The 16172-nt window shown below is 38.5% G+C and overlaps 1 protein-coding gene across 1 annotated transcript in view; it reads left to right on the forward strand.

Annotated features, from left to right (window-relative positions):
• The first annotated feature begins 3103 nt into the window (after positions 1-3103).
• The window catches only part of LOC139446684 (perlucin-like), a 30851-nt gene continuing 17782 nt past the window's right edge, over positions 3104-16172 (forward strand). The window contains exon 1 of the mRNA XM_071227955.1: positions 3104-3401. Within this exon, the coding sequence (XP_071084056.1) occupies positions 3104-3401 (298 nt within the window). The remainder of the gene's footprint in view (positions 3402-16172) is intronic.

The following is a 16172-nucleotide window of genomic DNA, read 5'->3' on the forward strand; positions in this document are numbered from 1 at the left end:
TGATGCCAACATCAGTGAACATGACCGTTATGGTGGTGGTTCCATCATGGTCTGGGGTGGAATCAACAGAGATGGAAGGACAGATCTTCATGTCCTGAAGAGAGGAACAATGACGGGGGTGAGGTACCGGGATGAGATCCTCGATGTGTACGTCAGACCCTACGCTGGTGCTGTTGGCCCTGAGTTCATCCTGATGGATGATAACGCCCGTCCTCATCGCGCCAGGGTGGTTGAGCAGTACCTTGAGCAGGAGACAATTGTCCGCATGGATTGGCCAGCGCGCTCGCCGGACTTGAACCCGATTCAGCATGTCTGGAACATGCTGCAGGTTGCCCTTTCACGCCGTAGAGCACAACCCACGACTTTGGCAGAGCTCGGACATGCCCTCGTGGAAGAGTGGAACAACCTTCCCATTGGGAACATCCGGGTGCTTATTGACAGCATATCTCGACGTTGTCAGGCCGTCATTGATGCAAGGGGAGGTCATACTCGATATTGACACTTCATCGACTAAGTGTAATGATGGACTATCCCTCATAACTGTGTAATTCTTTCTCTTGTTTGCTGTTAACATTTTTTAATGAAATGCCTTTTGGTGTTTGCAGATTTCAAACATTCCATATTGATACAAGTTCATGCCGTTCATGAATTTTCATTCATAACATGATTAAACACGTTTCTGAGTCAGAGTCATGCCTTTCGTTATGATTGTGGTAACTTACACACATATCACCTGGTGATCCTTATCAAATTTTGAGTAGTATATATTCATATATCGGGAATAGCCAATACGGCATCGTCTTAGAATTACCTCTTCGCTGTATGGGATAAGAAGTGGTGTCTAAGATTTGTTGTGTGCTCGTTTGCTGCAGAATCGGTCCTTGTGTTACCAATTATTGGGTAACCAACAAAAGACTATGTAACATTGGCCAGTAACAAGATAAAATGTGGATGCTTACATGATATATTTTTCCTAGACTGAGGGCAGTAAAGAGAATCCCTAAAAAATATGAATTATTCAGATTGGTTGTTTGTATATTTCAGAGCTATGAAAATGACATTATTTTGCCTCTGCTGTGAATATATATGGATCTGATATATGGTAATCTTGAAGATAGTGTTCTGATAATGGCACTAGCAACTGGAGGTAACTAACGGGATCGAGTGGTCAGGCTCGTTGCACTTGGTTGATGCATATCATCGTATCCCTATTGCGTAGATCGATGCTAAAGATGTCAATCACTGGATTGTGTGGTCCAGATTCGATTATTTTAAGACGGCCGTCATATAACCGGAACAGTGAGGCGTTATACAACAAACAAACGAACCACCCTTAGCTTCATCTGTAAATATAGATTTGTAAGTGTCGTATGTGTTTCTTAATTGATTGTGTTCTTGTTGGTAAAGTAGATGGTTTGTATCCGTTCTTTGTTAATGTAGGGCCAAGGATGCGACGACAAAAGTTGGTTGGGATTTATATCTTGAGGTTTAATATAAGATTTGATTCTGATTCCGAGTGGTGGAACAATATATGATTTCTTATTGTTAATAACTTAGTAAAGAAAATTGAAGACGCAATTGAAAGCCGGATTTGACTGATTGAGTATAATTGGGTGATGCATTTTGCAAATTACTTTTACATGCTACACCACAGACGATAATAACGAATTAGAAACTACTTTCAACAAATCGAGTGCCTTTAGAAATTCAGCTTTAAGGTATTTAATATGCGCAAGAAAAGTTAAATGGTTATGAAAAATAGGTCCCAAGAACTTGACCTCCTTTACAACGTTGATAGGGCGCCATTCCAAAATAGTTAAGGGACCAAATGCGGCTAGTATTTTCTGCAAAAATGTAAAATATTTGTTTTTTTATTGAGTTTTTTTCCAGAAATAATTTGTGAAGTTGATTGAGACAGATTCGTTGATCATTTGGATGATTGCATGTCATGGAATCCCAATTGCGTGGATCGATGCTCATGATGTCATTCACTTGATTTACAAGGGATAAATATTTCAGTGTAAAAACAGTGAAGGACCTTTTTAGTAAAGTTAACTCTCATTTAATACTATGTTTTTTAAAAGAAATAGATCTTATACATAAATTTTGATGTAATTGTTGTATTGTTTTAAAGATTGGTAGTGCAAAATTCATAACTGAGATTGTTAGTGGCTGTACCCTCGAGGGGGGTTGAAGTAGCGTAAAATTATTTTCCCCCTAAGAGGGTATGTAAGTCCAATATCATTCAAAGTATTTTTCTGCATGCCAGGTTTTTAATCGTAGAATATTCGTCATTTTAGTTCGGCTTAATTGGTACAATGTCGCCAGTGACTGAAGGGATGATATAAATCCTGCCGGGGTTCATGCAGGAAGCAAAGGTACTGTAAGTCCCCATGTACCCTAGCATGGTGATCTAACTTCAGTTGCTGGCGATCTCTAGCCCATTTTTATATTGTGTTCTCTGTTCTTTATGACTTTTATATATTCTCAACTAGTTTTAGATAGATTCTGTGATATTCTAGTTATTGTACTGTCCTTTGTTGACAGCTTTTTATATTGTATAAATATATGTATTATTAATGTACTTCTCGTCACGATATGGCTGAAATACTGCCGATGTGACGTTAAATCTTAACTCACTCACTCACTCATTCACTTGATCATATGGTTCAGACTCGATTATTTACAGACCGCCGTCGTATAGTTGAAACAATCAATCAACAATCCGTAAATAATGTTTTGGGATGTCGGGTTTTAGGTACATGTGCATTGTATGGGAAACGCCAACACCAAACCATGTGCAGAATAAAATGCAGCCTGCACATGTTTACTTGGGCGATTTTCCTCTGTGATGTCTTCTGCTATCTCAATGAAAGACATAATTATGCTGTGTCTTTGATGTCACCCAACCGTTACACTTGCAGTATTAATCAACCATCAGCTACACATTGGCTGCTAGATGCCACTGCCAAAGCAAAGGAAAGTGAATCGATAGGCACTGCATCTTTAGAGGACACAGACGCAGCTTGTTATAAACCATTCCACTGCTTCAAGGAGAATTCCGCTTGCGACTTGGTTTAACCATCAATTGAGTTATAATAGTATGTTGTGGCTACTGATTCTTTTAACTTTAGTTTACTTCTCATCGTCTATTTTAATTTCTGGATATGGAACCAAATGGATGACTTTCAAAAATGTGATTGTTCAAAGAAACGTCATATTAGAAATTCCAAACATTGGAAATAGATTAAGTTGTGTGGGTCTATGTCTCCAGAACGAAGCTTGTGTTGCTGTGTTCTACAGACAGCAACATCAACGGTGTCAGCTCCACGACGTTTTGTTCATGTCCCCCCAGGACGGACAACAGGAGACGGGTACAGAGTACTACAGCGTCACAACAGGTGAGTATGTTATTTATGAATATAATCTTTTTATTTAGTATAAAGTCAACAGTTTGAAGTACATGTAATACACAGCTCAGTTTGCACATATCTGAATTTGAAGTTGATAAAATGATATGCTACGTTTTGTACAGTACAACTGGAAAAGAGAAACGCCTACATATTGACATGAACCACATTCAAACAAAATAGTAATCAATTTATAGGACACTCTGTTGGTGGCACAGTATCTGCCATTCTACCCTGGCTCTCTCTGTTTTTATCGACCACTGTGATTGCCTACTGTTTCACGGAAATCATGACGACTGTGTACGTTTGGCTCTCTTCATGGCCAGCGGTGCATGTATACAGGTGGATGTTTGTCCGGCTTGCCCTCATCTGGCCTACACCTCATATGGCCTTCACTAAATACAAATGGTTACTTCCACACCCCTGTTGTGTAGAATGGTACTGTCCATAAACCCATTCACGATTTCATTCATTATTATGAGTGAGTGAGTGAGTGAGTGAGTGAGTGAGTGAGTTATAATTTTACATCGCATCGGCAATATTGCAGCCATATCGCGATGAGAACAAATTGATTATATTAAAATTTCTGTCGTCAAAGGACAGTAAAACAGTAAGGTAATTATCACAGTGAAGACATAAAACTTACCTGAGCAATAGTAAAACAAAGACGTTTTCAATACAGTTATTAGAAAGTAAAACCTGGCTAGAGAGCACTGGCGTCTAAAGCTAGACCAACTAACTGGGGATCATGGGGACTTACAGTGCTTTTGCTTCCTGCATGATTCCCAGCAGGATTTATGCCATCACTTCGGTCACGAGTGGTTGTATGAAATATTAACCAATATTAAAAAACAAAACACAACCAAGGAATTAAAACACTAGTTGATATTAATTACTTCAATATATATGGACTCACGTGCCACTGTCAGGGGACAATAATTTTACACTGCTTTAACCCCCTCAGTGGCACTGCCTACATACATCTCAGTTGACAAAAATATCCAACTATTCTAAAACAATTCAAAATTTATCAAATAATAGTATTTCTTTTAAAAAACCGAGAATTAAATGAGCACTGATATCATAAAAAAGATCCTTTAAAGATGTTGAATGATAATATTTATCCCTTGTGAGAGAAAAATCAACACAGTCAAGCAAAACATGCTTGACTGTGATTCGCTCATCACAAGGGACACAGAACGGGGGATCCTCACCTTTTAAAAGATACTCGTGGGTATATCGACTGTGTCCAATACGACATCGTTGCAAAACAACTTCATCATGTCTGGAAGAGCAACCCAAGTAGGTATACCCTAGTGATGGTTTTATAACAATAAGTTTGTTGATACCCACTTGGGTGTTCCACTTCTTTTGCATCAGATCATTGATGTAGCATCGAATTACTGGCTTGTAATCACTGTGTGGTAAAAGAAGTGGTGTTACTGATTTGGAGAGGGCTGCCTTTGCAGCAGTATCAGCCATAGTGTTACCAGCGATGCCAACATGACTGGGCAACCAGCAAAAGACGATGTCGTATTGGGCAGTGGCGAGAACATTATTCAATTCTAAAATGTCAAGTATTAACGGATGATTTGAAGAACAATTATGTATTGCCTGAAGGCATGACAAGGAATCAGAAAAGATGATGAACTGTTGAGATGATTGGTTTTGAATGAAGTCCAAAGCTATAAGAATAGCATTGGCCTCAGCTGTAAAAATAGAGCTATTATCTGGGATTCTAGAAGACACCCTTTTAGTTCCAATGACAGTAGCACTTGAAACCTTGCCACCATCCTTGGAGCCATCAGTAAAAATAGAGCGATGGGTATCATATTTTGACCGCAACTGGGCATATTCTTGTTGATAAATCAACTGGTTTGTATCAGCTTTTTTTAGGGTAGTTAGTGTCAGGTCTACCTCTGGTTTGACTAGTTGCCAAGGAGGTGTAGACAGTAACCGGTATGGTGAGATAGTAGAAAGATCAATAGTAGCTGCGGTAATATGTGGCTTAATTCTGAACCCTAGAGGGGGAACAAGCTTTGGTTTTGATTGGAATAGATTTTCATACATGGGATTAAACACACAGTCGTATGCTGGATTCGACGGATTTGAGTATAATTTAGTCACATATTGCAATGAAAGTTTAATTCGACGTTGTTTAAGAGATGGCTCGTCTGCCTCTACATATAAACTGTCAACTGGTGAAGTTCTAAAGGCACCAAGACATAGCCTCAGGCCTTGATGATGTACTGAATCCAATAATTTTAAGTTGCTTTTACAGGCACCACCATAAATGATGGAGCCATAATCGAGTTTGGAACGGATGAGAGAACGATATAAATGAAGGAGTGTTGTCCGATCCCCTCCCCATTTTGAATGAGAAACAACTTTCAACAAGTCAATTGCCTTCAGACATTTAGTCTTCAGATTTCTTATATGTGGTAAAAATGTTAGATGATTATCAAGTATGATACCCAAGAACTTGGCTTCCTTGACAACTTTATTAGGAAAACCAGCCAAAAACAGTTCTGGGTCCGTATGCGGTTTATATTTGCGGCAAAAATGGATACAGTTTGTTTTGACTTTAGAGAACTTAAACCCATTCTCTAGACACCATTTATGTATTTTATTGAGGCATAATTGTAGCTGTCTCTCAATAGTGTGCATATTTTTACCACAACAAGATATATTAAAATCATCTACGAAAAGTGACCCATCTACTGCATCACTTAAAACCTTTGAAAGACTATTGATTTTAATACTAAATAGAGTAACTGACAATATACTTCCTTGTGGGACACCCTGATCCTGATTATAATGGTCAGACAGGGTTGAACCCACTCGGACTTGAAATTGCCTGCCCGCTAAAAACTGTGATATAAAATGTGGTAAGCGGCCTCTCAGACCAAACTTGTGTAAATCTTTTAAAATGCCATGCTTCCAGGTAGTGTCGTAAGCTTTCTCAAGATCGAAAAAAATTGACACAGCATGTTGTTTGTTAACAAGAGCATTTTTCACAAACGATTCCAATCGTACTAAATGATCTATAGTACTTCGATTTTTGCGGAAACCACATTGAATATTAGTTAGTAGGTTATTGGTTTCTAAGAACCAAACCAATCTATTATTTACCATTCGCTCCATGGTTTTACAGACACAACTGGTTAAAGATATAGGACGGTAATTGGATGGATCTGTATGATCCCGACCCGGCTTTGGGATAGGGACTACAATGGCATTATGCCAAGAAGGAGGAAAATTCCCCGACGTCCATATGTGGTCAAATATATCTAATAGTGTTTCTAGACATGAATCAGGCAAATGTTTCAGGAGCTGATAGTGATATTATCAGCACCAGCCGCTGTATCATGAGCTTGCCCAAGGGCTGTATGTAGCTCATGGAAGGAAAACACTTCATTATAGTCTTCCCCGTTATCAGAGTTAAAATTAACATTTTTCTTTTCCTGTTGTTTCTGATATTTTATGAATTCAGGGGCATAATTAGGCGATGACGAAGGTTTTGCAAATGTTTCACCAAGTTTATTGGCACTGTCTGATTTATCAGTTAATAACTGATCACCTTCCTTCAAATGGTGAACAGAAGATTTTGATCCTTTGCCTTTAATTTTTTGGATCATGTTCCATACTTTGGATATAGGAGTACGGGAATTTATTTTGGAGACGTAGGTCCTCCAAGATTGACGCTTATTTTGTTTATAAGCCCGCCTGGCTTTTGCATTTGTAATTTTTACTTGATCTAAATTATGAACTGTGGGATGTCGGCGGAAGTACTTTTCCGCTTTCTTCCTACACTTCCGCGCCTGTTTACATTCGTAGGTAAACCACGGTTTGCGAATATGAGGAATTGCAGAGGACTTTGGAATTGTTTGATCAGCTATTTCATTTAGCTGATCTGAAAACAATTGAATCGGATCTTCAACATTTTGAAAATGATGAGGGGTTAATTTTGCAGTGCACAATATTTCATATAATGACCAATCGGCCTTAAAATTCCACCTGGATGTCGAGTTTTCAGGATTCGGGTTCACAGCTTTAAGAATGGTGGGAAAGTGATCACTTCCGCAGAGGTCATCATGGACCGACCAGTCAAATTCATTAAATAGATTTGAATCGGTGAGAGACAGATCAAGAGATGAGTATGTTCCAGTGACAGGATGTAAATAAGTGTTTGAATCATCATTACAGATACATAAATTATTATCTGAAATGAATTCCTCAAGTATTTTCCCTTTATTGTTTGTGGTAACACTTCCCCATAAAGGGTTGTGTCCATTCAAATCACCCACGATGATGCATGGCTTGGGTAGCTGATCATATAGATTTTGAAGATCTGTTTGTCGAAGCATAGTGGATGGAGGAATATACAAGGAACACAGGGTAAAGACAACGTTCAAAGTTAAACGAACTGCAACAGCTTGAAGATTTGAATTGATAGAAACAGGGCTGTGAATCACGCTTTGATCGATGTAGGAAGAGTAGTTCTCGAAAAGGTAAAAAGATAGGTATTTGTTTGAACAACATCTCCGTCTTGCTTCCTGGTAAACCTTTTAACGGCAGTTACACCTTGCTGTCCTAATTCTGAAACAATCTCCTGCTCTGACATGTCAGACAGACAACGGGTCCAGTCACGCACAATGCCACGGCAAGAGTTAAGTGTTCTGTGCTCAGACACAGCAACCTCAATATTGGCAAACAATTTGACAGATAGTAGATTGAGAGATTGCTGTTTCTTTGCACATTCAACCAGGAGGGAACCACTACGTTTACGAGTCACGTTCTTCACCTCTCCACAAATTCCTGAAATGGCTTTCGATACAGCAAACGGATTGAGTTTGATAGGTTGTTTATCAAGGGTCTCTATTACTAGGAATCGAGCCCAGGTATCGATATGTTGAGATACAACATCAGTTTCTGCATCAACTTCTAAAATGTCTACGATTTGGACGGTTGGAACCAGATAATTGAAGGGCCATGGTGAAAGGAAAATATTTCAGCACCTCTGCTCCCCATCCACCATCGAGCACCAACAAGGGCAGTGTTACATTGCATCGGATCTCCAGCATGCAAACACCAGGGATACAGGGGTGTTATACTCCAGCAAATATGACATGCATAGCTACATTTGTCTACAAAGTTGACTGCCAGGCTGGTTCTGCCCATAACAATAAACTAGAGACATATAGAATACAGCGGTCAACATTACCAGATTGGCCCATAAGCCACCGCCTTCTGGCATTAGACTCTAGGCAATTTGTAACATAAATAATTCATGAGTACAAATATGTAATATATTGGCCAAGACCAAACAATATATTTATAAAAATCATGAGTGTGCATACACAATTTAATGCACAGGGCTTGGCATGACCAGCCGATTGATAAGACCGGGCCCATCCTACCACCCGTCTAGGCGAAGTAAGGGTCAAAGTAGTGTGTTGGGCAAAGGAACACTGTTCCTGGAACCAGTGCCCTCAACTACCAGACTCCCGTCCTCCGCCGACACAGGGACGCAACCCACGGCAAACAGGTTGCCCAATTTTGTCGCCTCATACGACAAGCAATGGGGTGCTGTGGAATTATTCTTCCCCGGTTCCACACGGGGGAAGAGCTATTAGCGATACCACGAGGAGGTTGCTCTTCACGAGTGCCTCATTATTATGAATTAATGACCTGAGTATATGGGCCTTTTAACTAATCCGATGTTTTCATAGTGGTATCTGATCCTTGAGTTTGTTTTGACTGTTTATACAGGATTACTGTTATAATCCACTTTGCATTTGTTTTGATAGTAGTGTAGGCCAGATGAGGACCGGGCGTTTGTCCACCTCACCGGTGAGGATTTATATTGTGTAGGACGTCTCTGATTTTATTTGTTTATTCTTCTTTACCCATGAATGTCCACTCGGGTTTATTATCATATACGCTACATATCTTTGTGGCGCTGTGTTTAAGTTTCTAATTCTTGCTACGATAATGGCAACGTCCATGCATACAAAATGAAGATGAAGGACCACCAGTTTATATCAGTAGATCGATGCTCATGATGTCAATCATACCCGTGACGATCCGGGTAAAGAATAGGTCTTCAGCAACATTGTTTGTCGTAAGAGACGACTAACGGGATCGGGTCGTCAGTCTCGCTGACTTGGTTCATTCATGTCATCATATCCCTATTGCGTAGATCGATGCTCATGATGTCAATCATCCCGTGAAGATCCAGGTTAGAATAGGTCTTCAGCAACCAATGCTTGCCGTAAGAGGCAACTATGCATGTCGTAAGAGGCGACTAACGGGATCGGATGGACAGGATCACTGACTCAGTTGATGCATGTCATCGTATCCCGATTGCCTAGATCGATGCTCATGAAGTCAATCACTAGATTGTCTGGTCCAGACTCGATTATTTACAGGCCGCCGTCATGTAGCTGGAATATTGCTGAGTGGGGCGTTAAACAACAAACAAACATAACCATTCAAGTATTTTGTCATGTTGGATATTGTTTAGATATTTTTTGAAAATGTTTTCGGTGACGACTAATAATTACCAGAGGGAAAACATAATCTACGGAAACACTGAGCACTGTCTTCTTCCCAAAACAGTCTCATATTTGCAAAACTATTTGCGTCAAGTATTAGATAGAAAATTTAATTTACTGTGTAATTGAACAGTAAAAATGACATTAGTTCTGGTGAGTTTCAGTCAGGAGAGTAAAAAAGGACATTGTGAAACTTCACATACTTGTTCCCATCCTTGAATTATATTCTAACATGATTTTCAATATGTCCGCCAAGGCAGTGATATTGAGAACCTTTTTGTGGCCATAAATTTTTGTAGCCATTTCTATTTATCATATAACACTGCAAACACGAAAACGTCGTTTTTTTCCGTATATGGTCATTGGACGGGAAAACGACTAAAAATTCATTAAAATTGATTAATTGGTCAGCGTCTAGAAAGTGTCCAGAAAAGGGTCGAGTTTTTCAAGCGTAAAATGGACGGAAAAACGATGCTTTTTGCTCCGCCTTGTACAACTGTTAACGGCCAATCAAATGGCGCTGGTCCCCCGACGCACGTGATGTCAAAGGCTTCCTTTCGGAAGGTTTAGGTTTCGTATTTCTGGCATGCCTTGCTCTAGTATCTGTCGCGCGCAGTGCAGCGAGATTTGCTGATAAGCTAGTTTTAGGATATGTTACATGTTAATGGAATTCAGACACGCGCCAAGAAGTCAAACCCAACAATGTTACTAAGTTTATTGTGGTAACGGCTATGTACAGTTACCCCTATCGGATAATGGGTTGTGTTTCATTTGGTTATAACAATAACTAATTTTTTAATGTGAAGTTTACAAGATATACGACTTGGACGCGAGGTCGGTCACATGACGTTCTTCACGTGACTGTATTCTTGAAAAGGCGTAAACACTGACTACTTCCACATTCATGGGGAAAACCCTTGGAATTCCCTGGTACGAATTCATACAGAAGCGTGGTTGCAAGCCCATTTAAGGATACCTTCGCTACAACCCATCCCAGAGAGACAAAAAACACGAAAAAAAAAATCCAAACTGTCGCAGTGACAATTTACAGAAATCTATGAATTTACCTTAGTATCTATTTGACACATCTTCACAATCACCTTTCAATGATCGGCCAATTGATCAGTGATGCCAAAGGCTTGAAATAGCCACAGGTTAATTAACAACTTCGAAAATATCTCCCGTCACGTTTATCGTGTATGCCATTTTGACGTATGGTACCTGATGTAAATGTATTACGACGCTCTGTCATTGTAATTGACTTACTGAGGTAATTCTGTAAAAGATCTTCTCATCTAATGAGGATATTGTTTGGAATATATTTCTTGTAAACATACTAAAACATATGTTCCTCGCTTTGGGGGGAACTATTTTATTCCGGGGTGGCCCATTAAATCTAGAGGTAAGTCAAGGCACCATGCGTGATCTGTTATTTTATGTGTTTAAATTAGGATTTGGGGCGTTAATAAAATACACTGACGCAAGTATATTCTATTCAAATCAATTGGATAATTGAATATGCTTTCTTTTACATATTACATAACATCACTGCACAAAATATGAACAGTTGCAGTAACACACTACGGTAATCGCATTAAACATCATTTTCAACTGTACAGTATTTCAGTATTTCAGTTATATCATGGTGTATCAGACCGATGTGGGATAAAAATCCGAAGTGGTTCAGGTCATCCAATGGGTGTTCGGGAAAAGGTGAGCGTATCCTGCCACACAAGTGGCACCCGTCACAAACACATGCAAGGACAAGTCAATTGTTCACCTGAACAAAGCACGGAAACGCACAATGATGCCCGTCCTCAGTTTTACCGAGCATGTAAATTATTTTGTCCGTCAAAAACATGGACGAGTATAAACAATATGTTCATTCACGTAATACATGTCATACATTTGACAAAATTTATTGACTCGGAGCATTATTGTTAATCACAGCGTATGCAGTTGAACTCATCACCCATCCCATTATTGATAACCCTTCTTGAAGATCTATGAAATCAGAAGCTGCAACACTCTATCTTTTAACTGGCATGTCAGACTTCTATTTCATTACTCAGTTTTATTTGCACGGATTACTATGGAAGGGACATTGTCTCGTTGTCGCATTGTCGCATTGACGCCTTTACAAAAACAAGCAAAACGTGTCAAAATTAACAAAAGCGCGACAGTTGGCCATTTGTCGCATTGTCGCGTGTTCGCATTGTCGCTCTTTGATAATCCTTTTCTTTATTTTACAAAAGGGCGACGATGCCGTAACGCGACATCTTCAAGGTCAAAATATGTCTCGTTGTCGCATTGTCGCCCCATCACAAATGTGTATAAAAGGCGTGAAGTTCAGTTATTGTTACAGTTAGGAAGTTCAACCTGATAAATGTACGTCTTGAAATGAAAACACAAGTCCGTCCGCGAGTCCATAACGTTTTATTGTGAGCTCTTCTCTAAAAGTGCTTAGTGTTCAACTCCCAGTTCCAAACACGTAGTACCTCCTCAATAATCCACATACCTCCAGTGCAGTGGTCTTCCGGAAGATCTTACTCTTGACCGTATTAGACAACTGACGAGTGCACGCCTGACCTGTGACCTCGTTGCAACCCTCGTGATGTGTTTGCCGAAGGGAGAGGTGTGGAAATGTGTGCTCGAGCCCAGCGCAGAGCTCGCGACACACTGTATACTGATGTATACAGTATATTGCAGTTGATATACTGTATACTGCATGTGATACTTATTTGCGGAAATGTTACAACTTTCAAGATTCAAGATTCAATTTGCATATATTTCATATACAACAGACCGCCGTCATATATCACTGGAATACTGCTGAGAGCGGCGTTAAAACAAATTGTTTTCATAATGGAGCGCTGCAGTCATTTAAAATAGAACCGTATACATATGTACATGTAGTACCAACTCACTCTATTTGTTTCGAATATTCAGCAGAAAATATATTATTAACCAGGTCTTTGGGAAAAGATATCAGATCTTTATAAGCCGCCACATAGGGATGATAAAGGACCCCTCGCTGATTAGGTTCTTGTTTACTTAAGAGCAGAGTTGGCCATGTTAGATGATATAACCAAAATCCGGGAGCTCCGGCGGGGGGCAAGCTGGTCTTGTTAGTGTATGGTATGAGCTGTGACGTTGACCCAAGAGAATAATGTAAAACATGAGACCAACTCAAGTCTATAATGATTGGGAAAGTCTAGATTTCCACAGCTCTAGCCTGAAATTAAGAATGGTTCTATGCTCCATTTTAATTGTATTATTTTCATTTTGTAGACATGGATGGACCAACCAGGAAAGAAAATGATGGAATATTAATATCACATGTTACCACTGATCCAGTTAAATTCATCACACAATAATAAATTAGTATTTGACATTACGGCATTTGATTATTAGGGCATGATCATGTACATGTTCACTGTAGTAATGTACACACCAGTCAACTTGATTATAATTTTTATCAAAGTGTAGCGCGGCATCAACGATTACTTTATGATATCCTCACTTGTCATCGATGTATTGACATCGAACAATGGACGGCAATTCGAAATTCTTATGGATAGCTTCAATAGGGACAGCGCCGGTGTCAGTACAATTTTCCTAGTTAAAATAAGTATCTACAAAATATAATCTGAAGCAGACAAGAACAATATTTTTTTATTAATGCTTACTTTCATGGATAGAATTAAGGCAATCTAGGCTTGCCAAATCGTTCTAGACTTGAGCTGGATTCCTTTTAAATTTATTCTGTATGGTCTGGGAGACGAACGGGCGTCAGTATCGCATGGAGAACTGGGACAGCCTTAATCAGTGTAATCGGATATGTTGTGGAGTTTCGGTTTTGGGCTGTTTGCTGAATATATAGAATTGCGAGTTATGTATACTCTGTATTCTTTCGTCATGGTAGCATATATATTTTCTATGTTGCTTTTTGAATTATCCACAAATAATGAGAACTACAATGTAAACTTCTCTCTGGAGATATGCAATAATGCTACTGAAGGGCATATCTGAAAAATGGGACTTCTCGACAAATATTTATTTCTTAAGTACTACCCGTTACAGGCATTCTGATCATTATATCATACTTTGTACAGTTTAAAAGTCAAATAATGGCAAATCATGAAATTGTGTATCTTTCTACATTTTGAATTAATTATATTTTCTGAAATAAAACCTTAGCATCAGATGGTGATATACACGAATATGATCTATACTATTATAAATGAATTATCAATTTCGTATTATGAATTAGATAAACAGAAATATGATAGTAAAACAAATTATTTTAATCTATTCTTGTGAATAGGTAACGAGAGATCTAGGCAACGCACTAACGTAGCCATTTATGAAAAATGAAATATTAAAAGTGTAGGGGTTTGAACATGCACATTGAATGACAGGGAAGAAAGCAACGCAATAATTAAAATATGAATCAAATTATGTTATAAATATAACAGAATATTTAGAAAATATAAGTTTAATTTATCATTGTTGGAAGGTGTTTAATAATTATATAGATTTTGTTTGATTGTTTGTTGTTTAACGCCGCACTCAGCAATATACCAGCTATATGACGGTGGTTCGTAAATAATCCAGTCTGAACCAAACAATTTAGTCATTATCATCAAGAGCACCGATCTACGCATTTGGGATACGATGACATGCCTCAACCAAGTCAGCGAAGCAAGGGTTGTTGAATGCCTATTCTAAGCCGGATCTTCACGGGTATTTTTTTAAATAATAAGGTACAATGAAATTTTGTATATGTCCATAATAAGTGTGTATAAGTAGATGGATAATATGTCCATACACGCCAAGTAAATGGTATATGCATTAATTTAAATGCAAATGATTCAATGATGAGTTCTTTCACAAGTCCATATTTCAAGGCATGTATTTGATATTCATAATAACTCCACAAAAGCTACACAATGGCAACAAAACGGTACCAGCATCACAGATACCAATAATACATGAGATACATATAATTACTTTAAAGTTAAAACATGTATCTAAATAGAAAATTAGAAGGATACACTTCCGACATTTTTCGTATTTTGTTTTCGTTTGGAGAGAGAAGTTGTGATTGGTATCTGATGGTTGCAAACAGGTGTTCCCTTCCGCCCAGGCCTTGCGGCAATGCTATAGCCCAAAATGAAACAAGCCTTGTTCAATAGGTTCAGACTCAAATTTCTATCCCACTTGGGCTCCTTTTAAATTTAAATATAATTTCTCGTGTCGATATGTGTCAGAAGAAATATTACAGCACTGGTGAAAAGGTTATATGCGCATGTCAGCGTCGATCCTATAATATCCTTTTATGCAAAATACATATATACTGATGAATTAAGGTAGTAATACTACGCAAATATATGTCCAGATGCATACATCAGTATCATCTCGTGATCTTCATTCGTGCTTTGAGCCCCTTTTCTACCGGAGATTCTGGGGTGTTACATCACACCAGAAAGCCAGGTCCAAATTCAAGTCATAATTTCATGGTCCGTCTTGTATGTTGGAAACCAGTATCGCAATATGGCTAAATATTGCTGAACGTGGTATTAACCCGATTACTCACATAATTATTCCATTTTCTACAGTCATCTACGAACACTATCTTTAAGGAGGTATATCTGAATCATCCAAATGTCCATACATATAACGTCGCTATATAAGTGCAATAATCTTGGACGCGACGTTAAACCCCATTTCACCTCACCTCACCATACATATATGTCCACATTTATATGTATAAAGCAAGTCGTCCTGCACTCTTCCTTAAAAGATAAATGTTAAGCATTTCCTCTGTGTGGATTTATATAACGTAATATCGTTTTAATGTAATGCTGATGCAGTAAACGTACCACAGACCTGATGCTAGAATAACATCTAATTTCTGAAATGAACATATTTTACAGAAAAAAACAGTTGTTTAAACAATACTTATAAAATATAAGAACAAGGAGCCAAGAGCCAAATATTGGGCTGTGTTGGACATATTTGTTTCGGGGTCTTATGACAGACAAACCTGATGCCTTTAAGTATAAAGATACTATTAAGTAAGTATAGATGTTGTACATATTCAAATATGTTCGTGATTAACCCAACCTTGAAAAATATTGAAAGATGAGTGGTAACTATTTATGCCATTATTTCAAATTAGAATGAGAGCACATCAGGAAAG

The sequence above is a fragment of the Haliotis cracherodii genome, unplaced genomic scaffold (assembly GCF_022045235.1).
Source record: "Haliotis cracherodii isolate W230 unplaced genomic scaffold, xgHalCrac1.p SCAF_6, whole genome shotgun sequence".
Taxonomy (NCBI): domain Eukaryota; kingdom Metazoa; phylum Mollusca; class Gastropoda; order Lepetellida; family Haliotidae; genus Haliotis; species Haliotis cracherodii.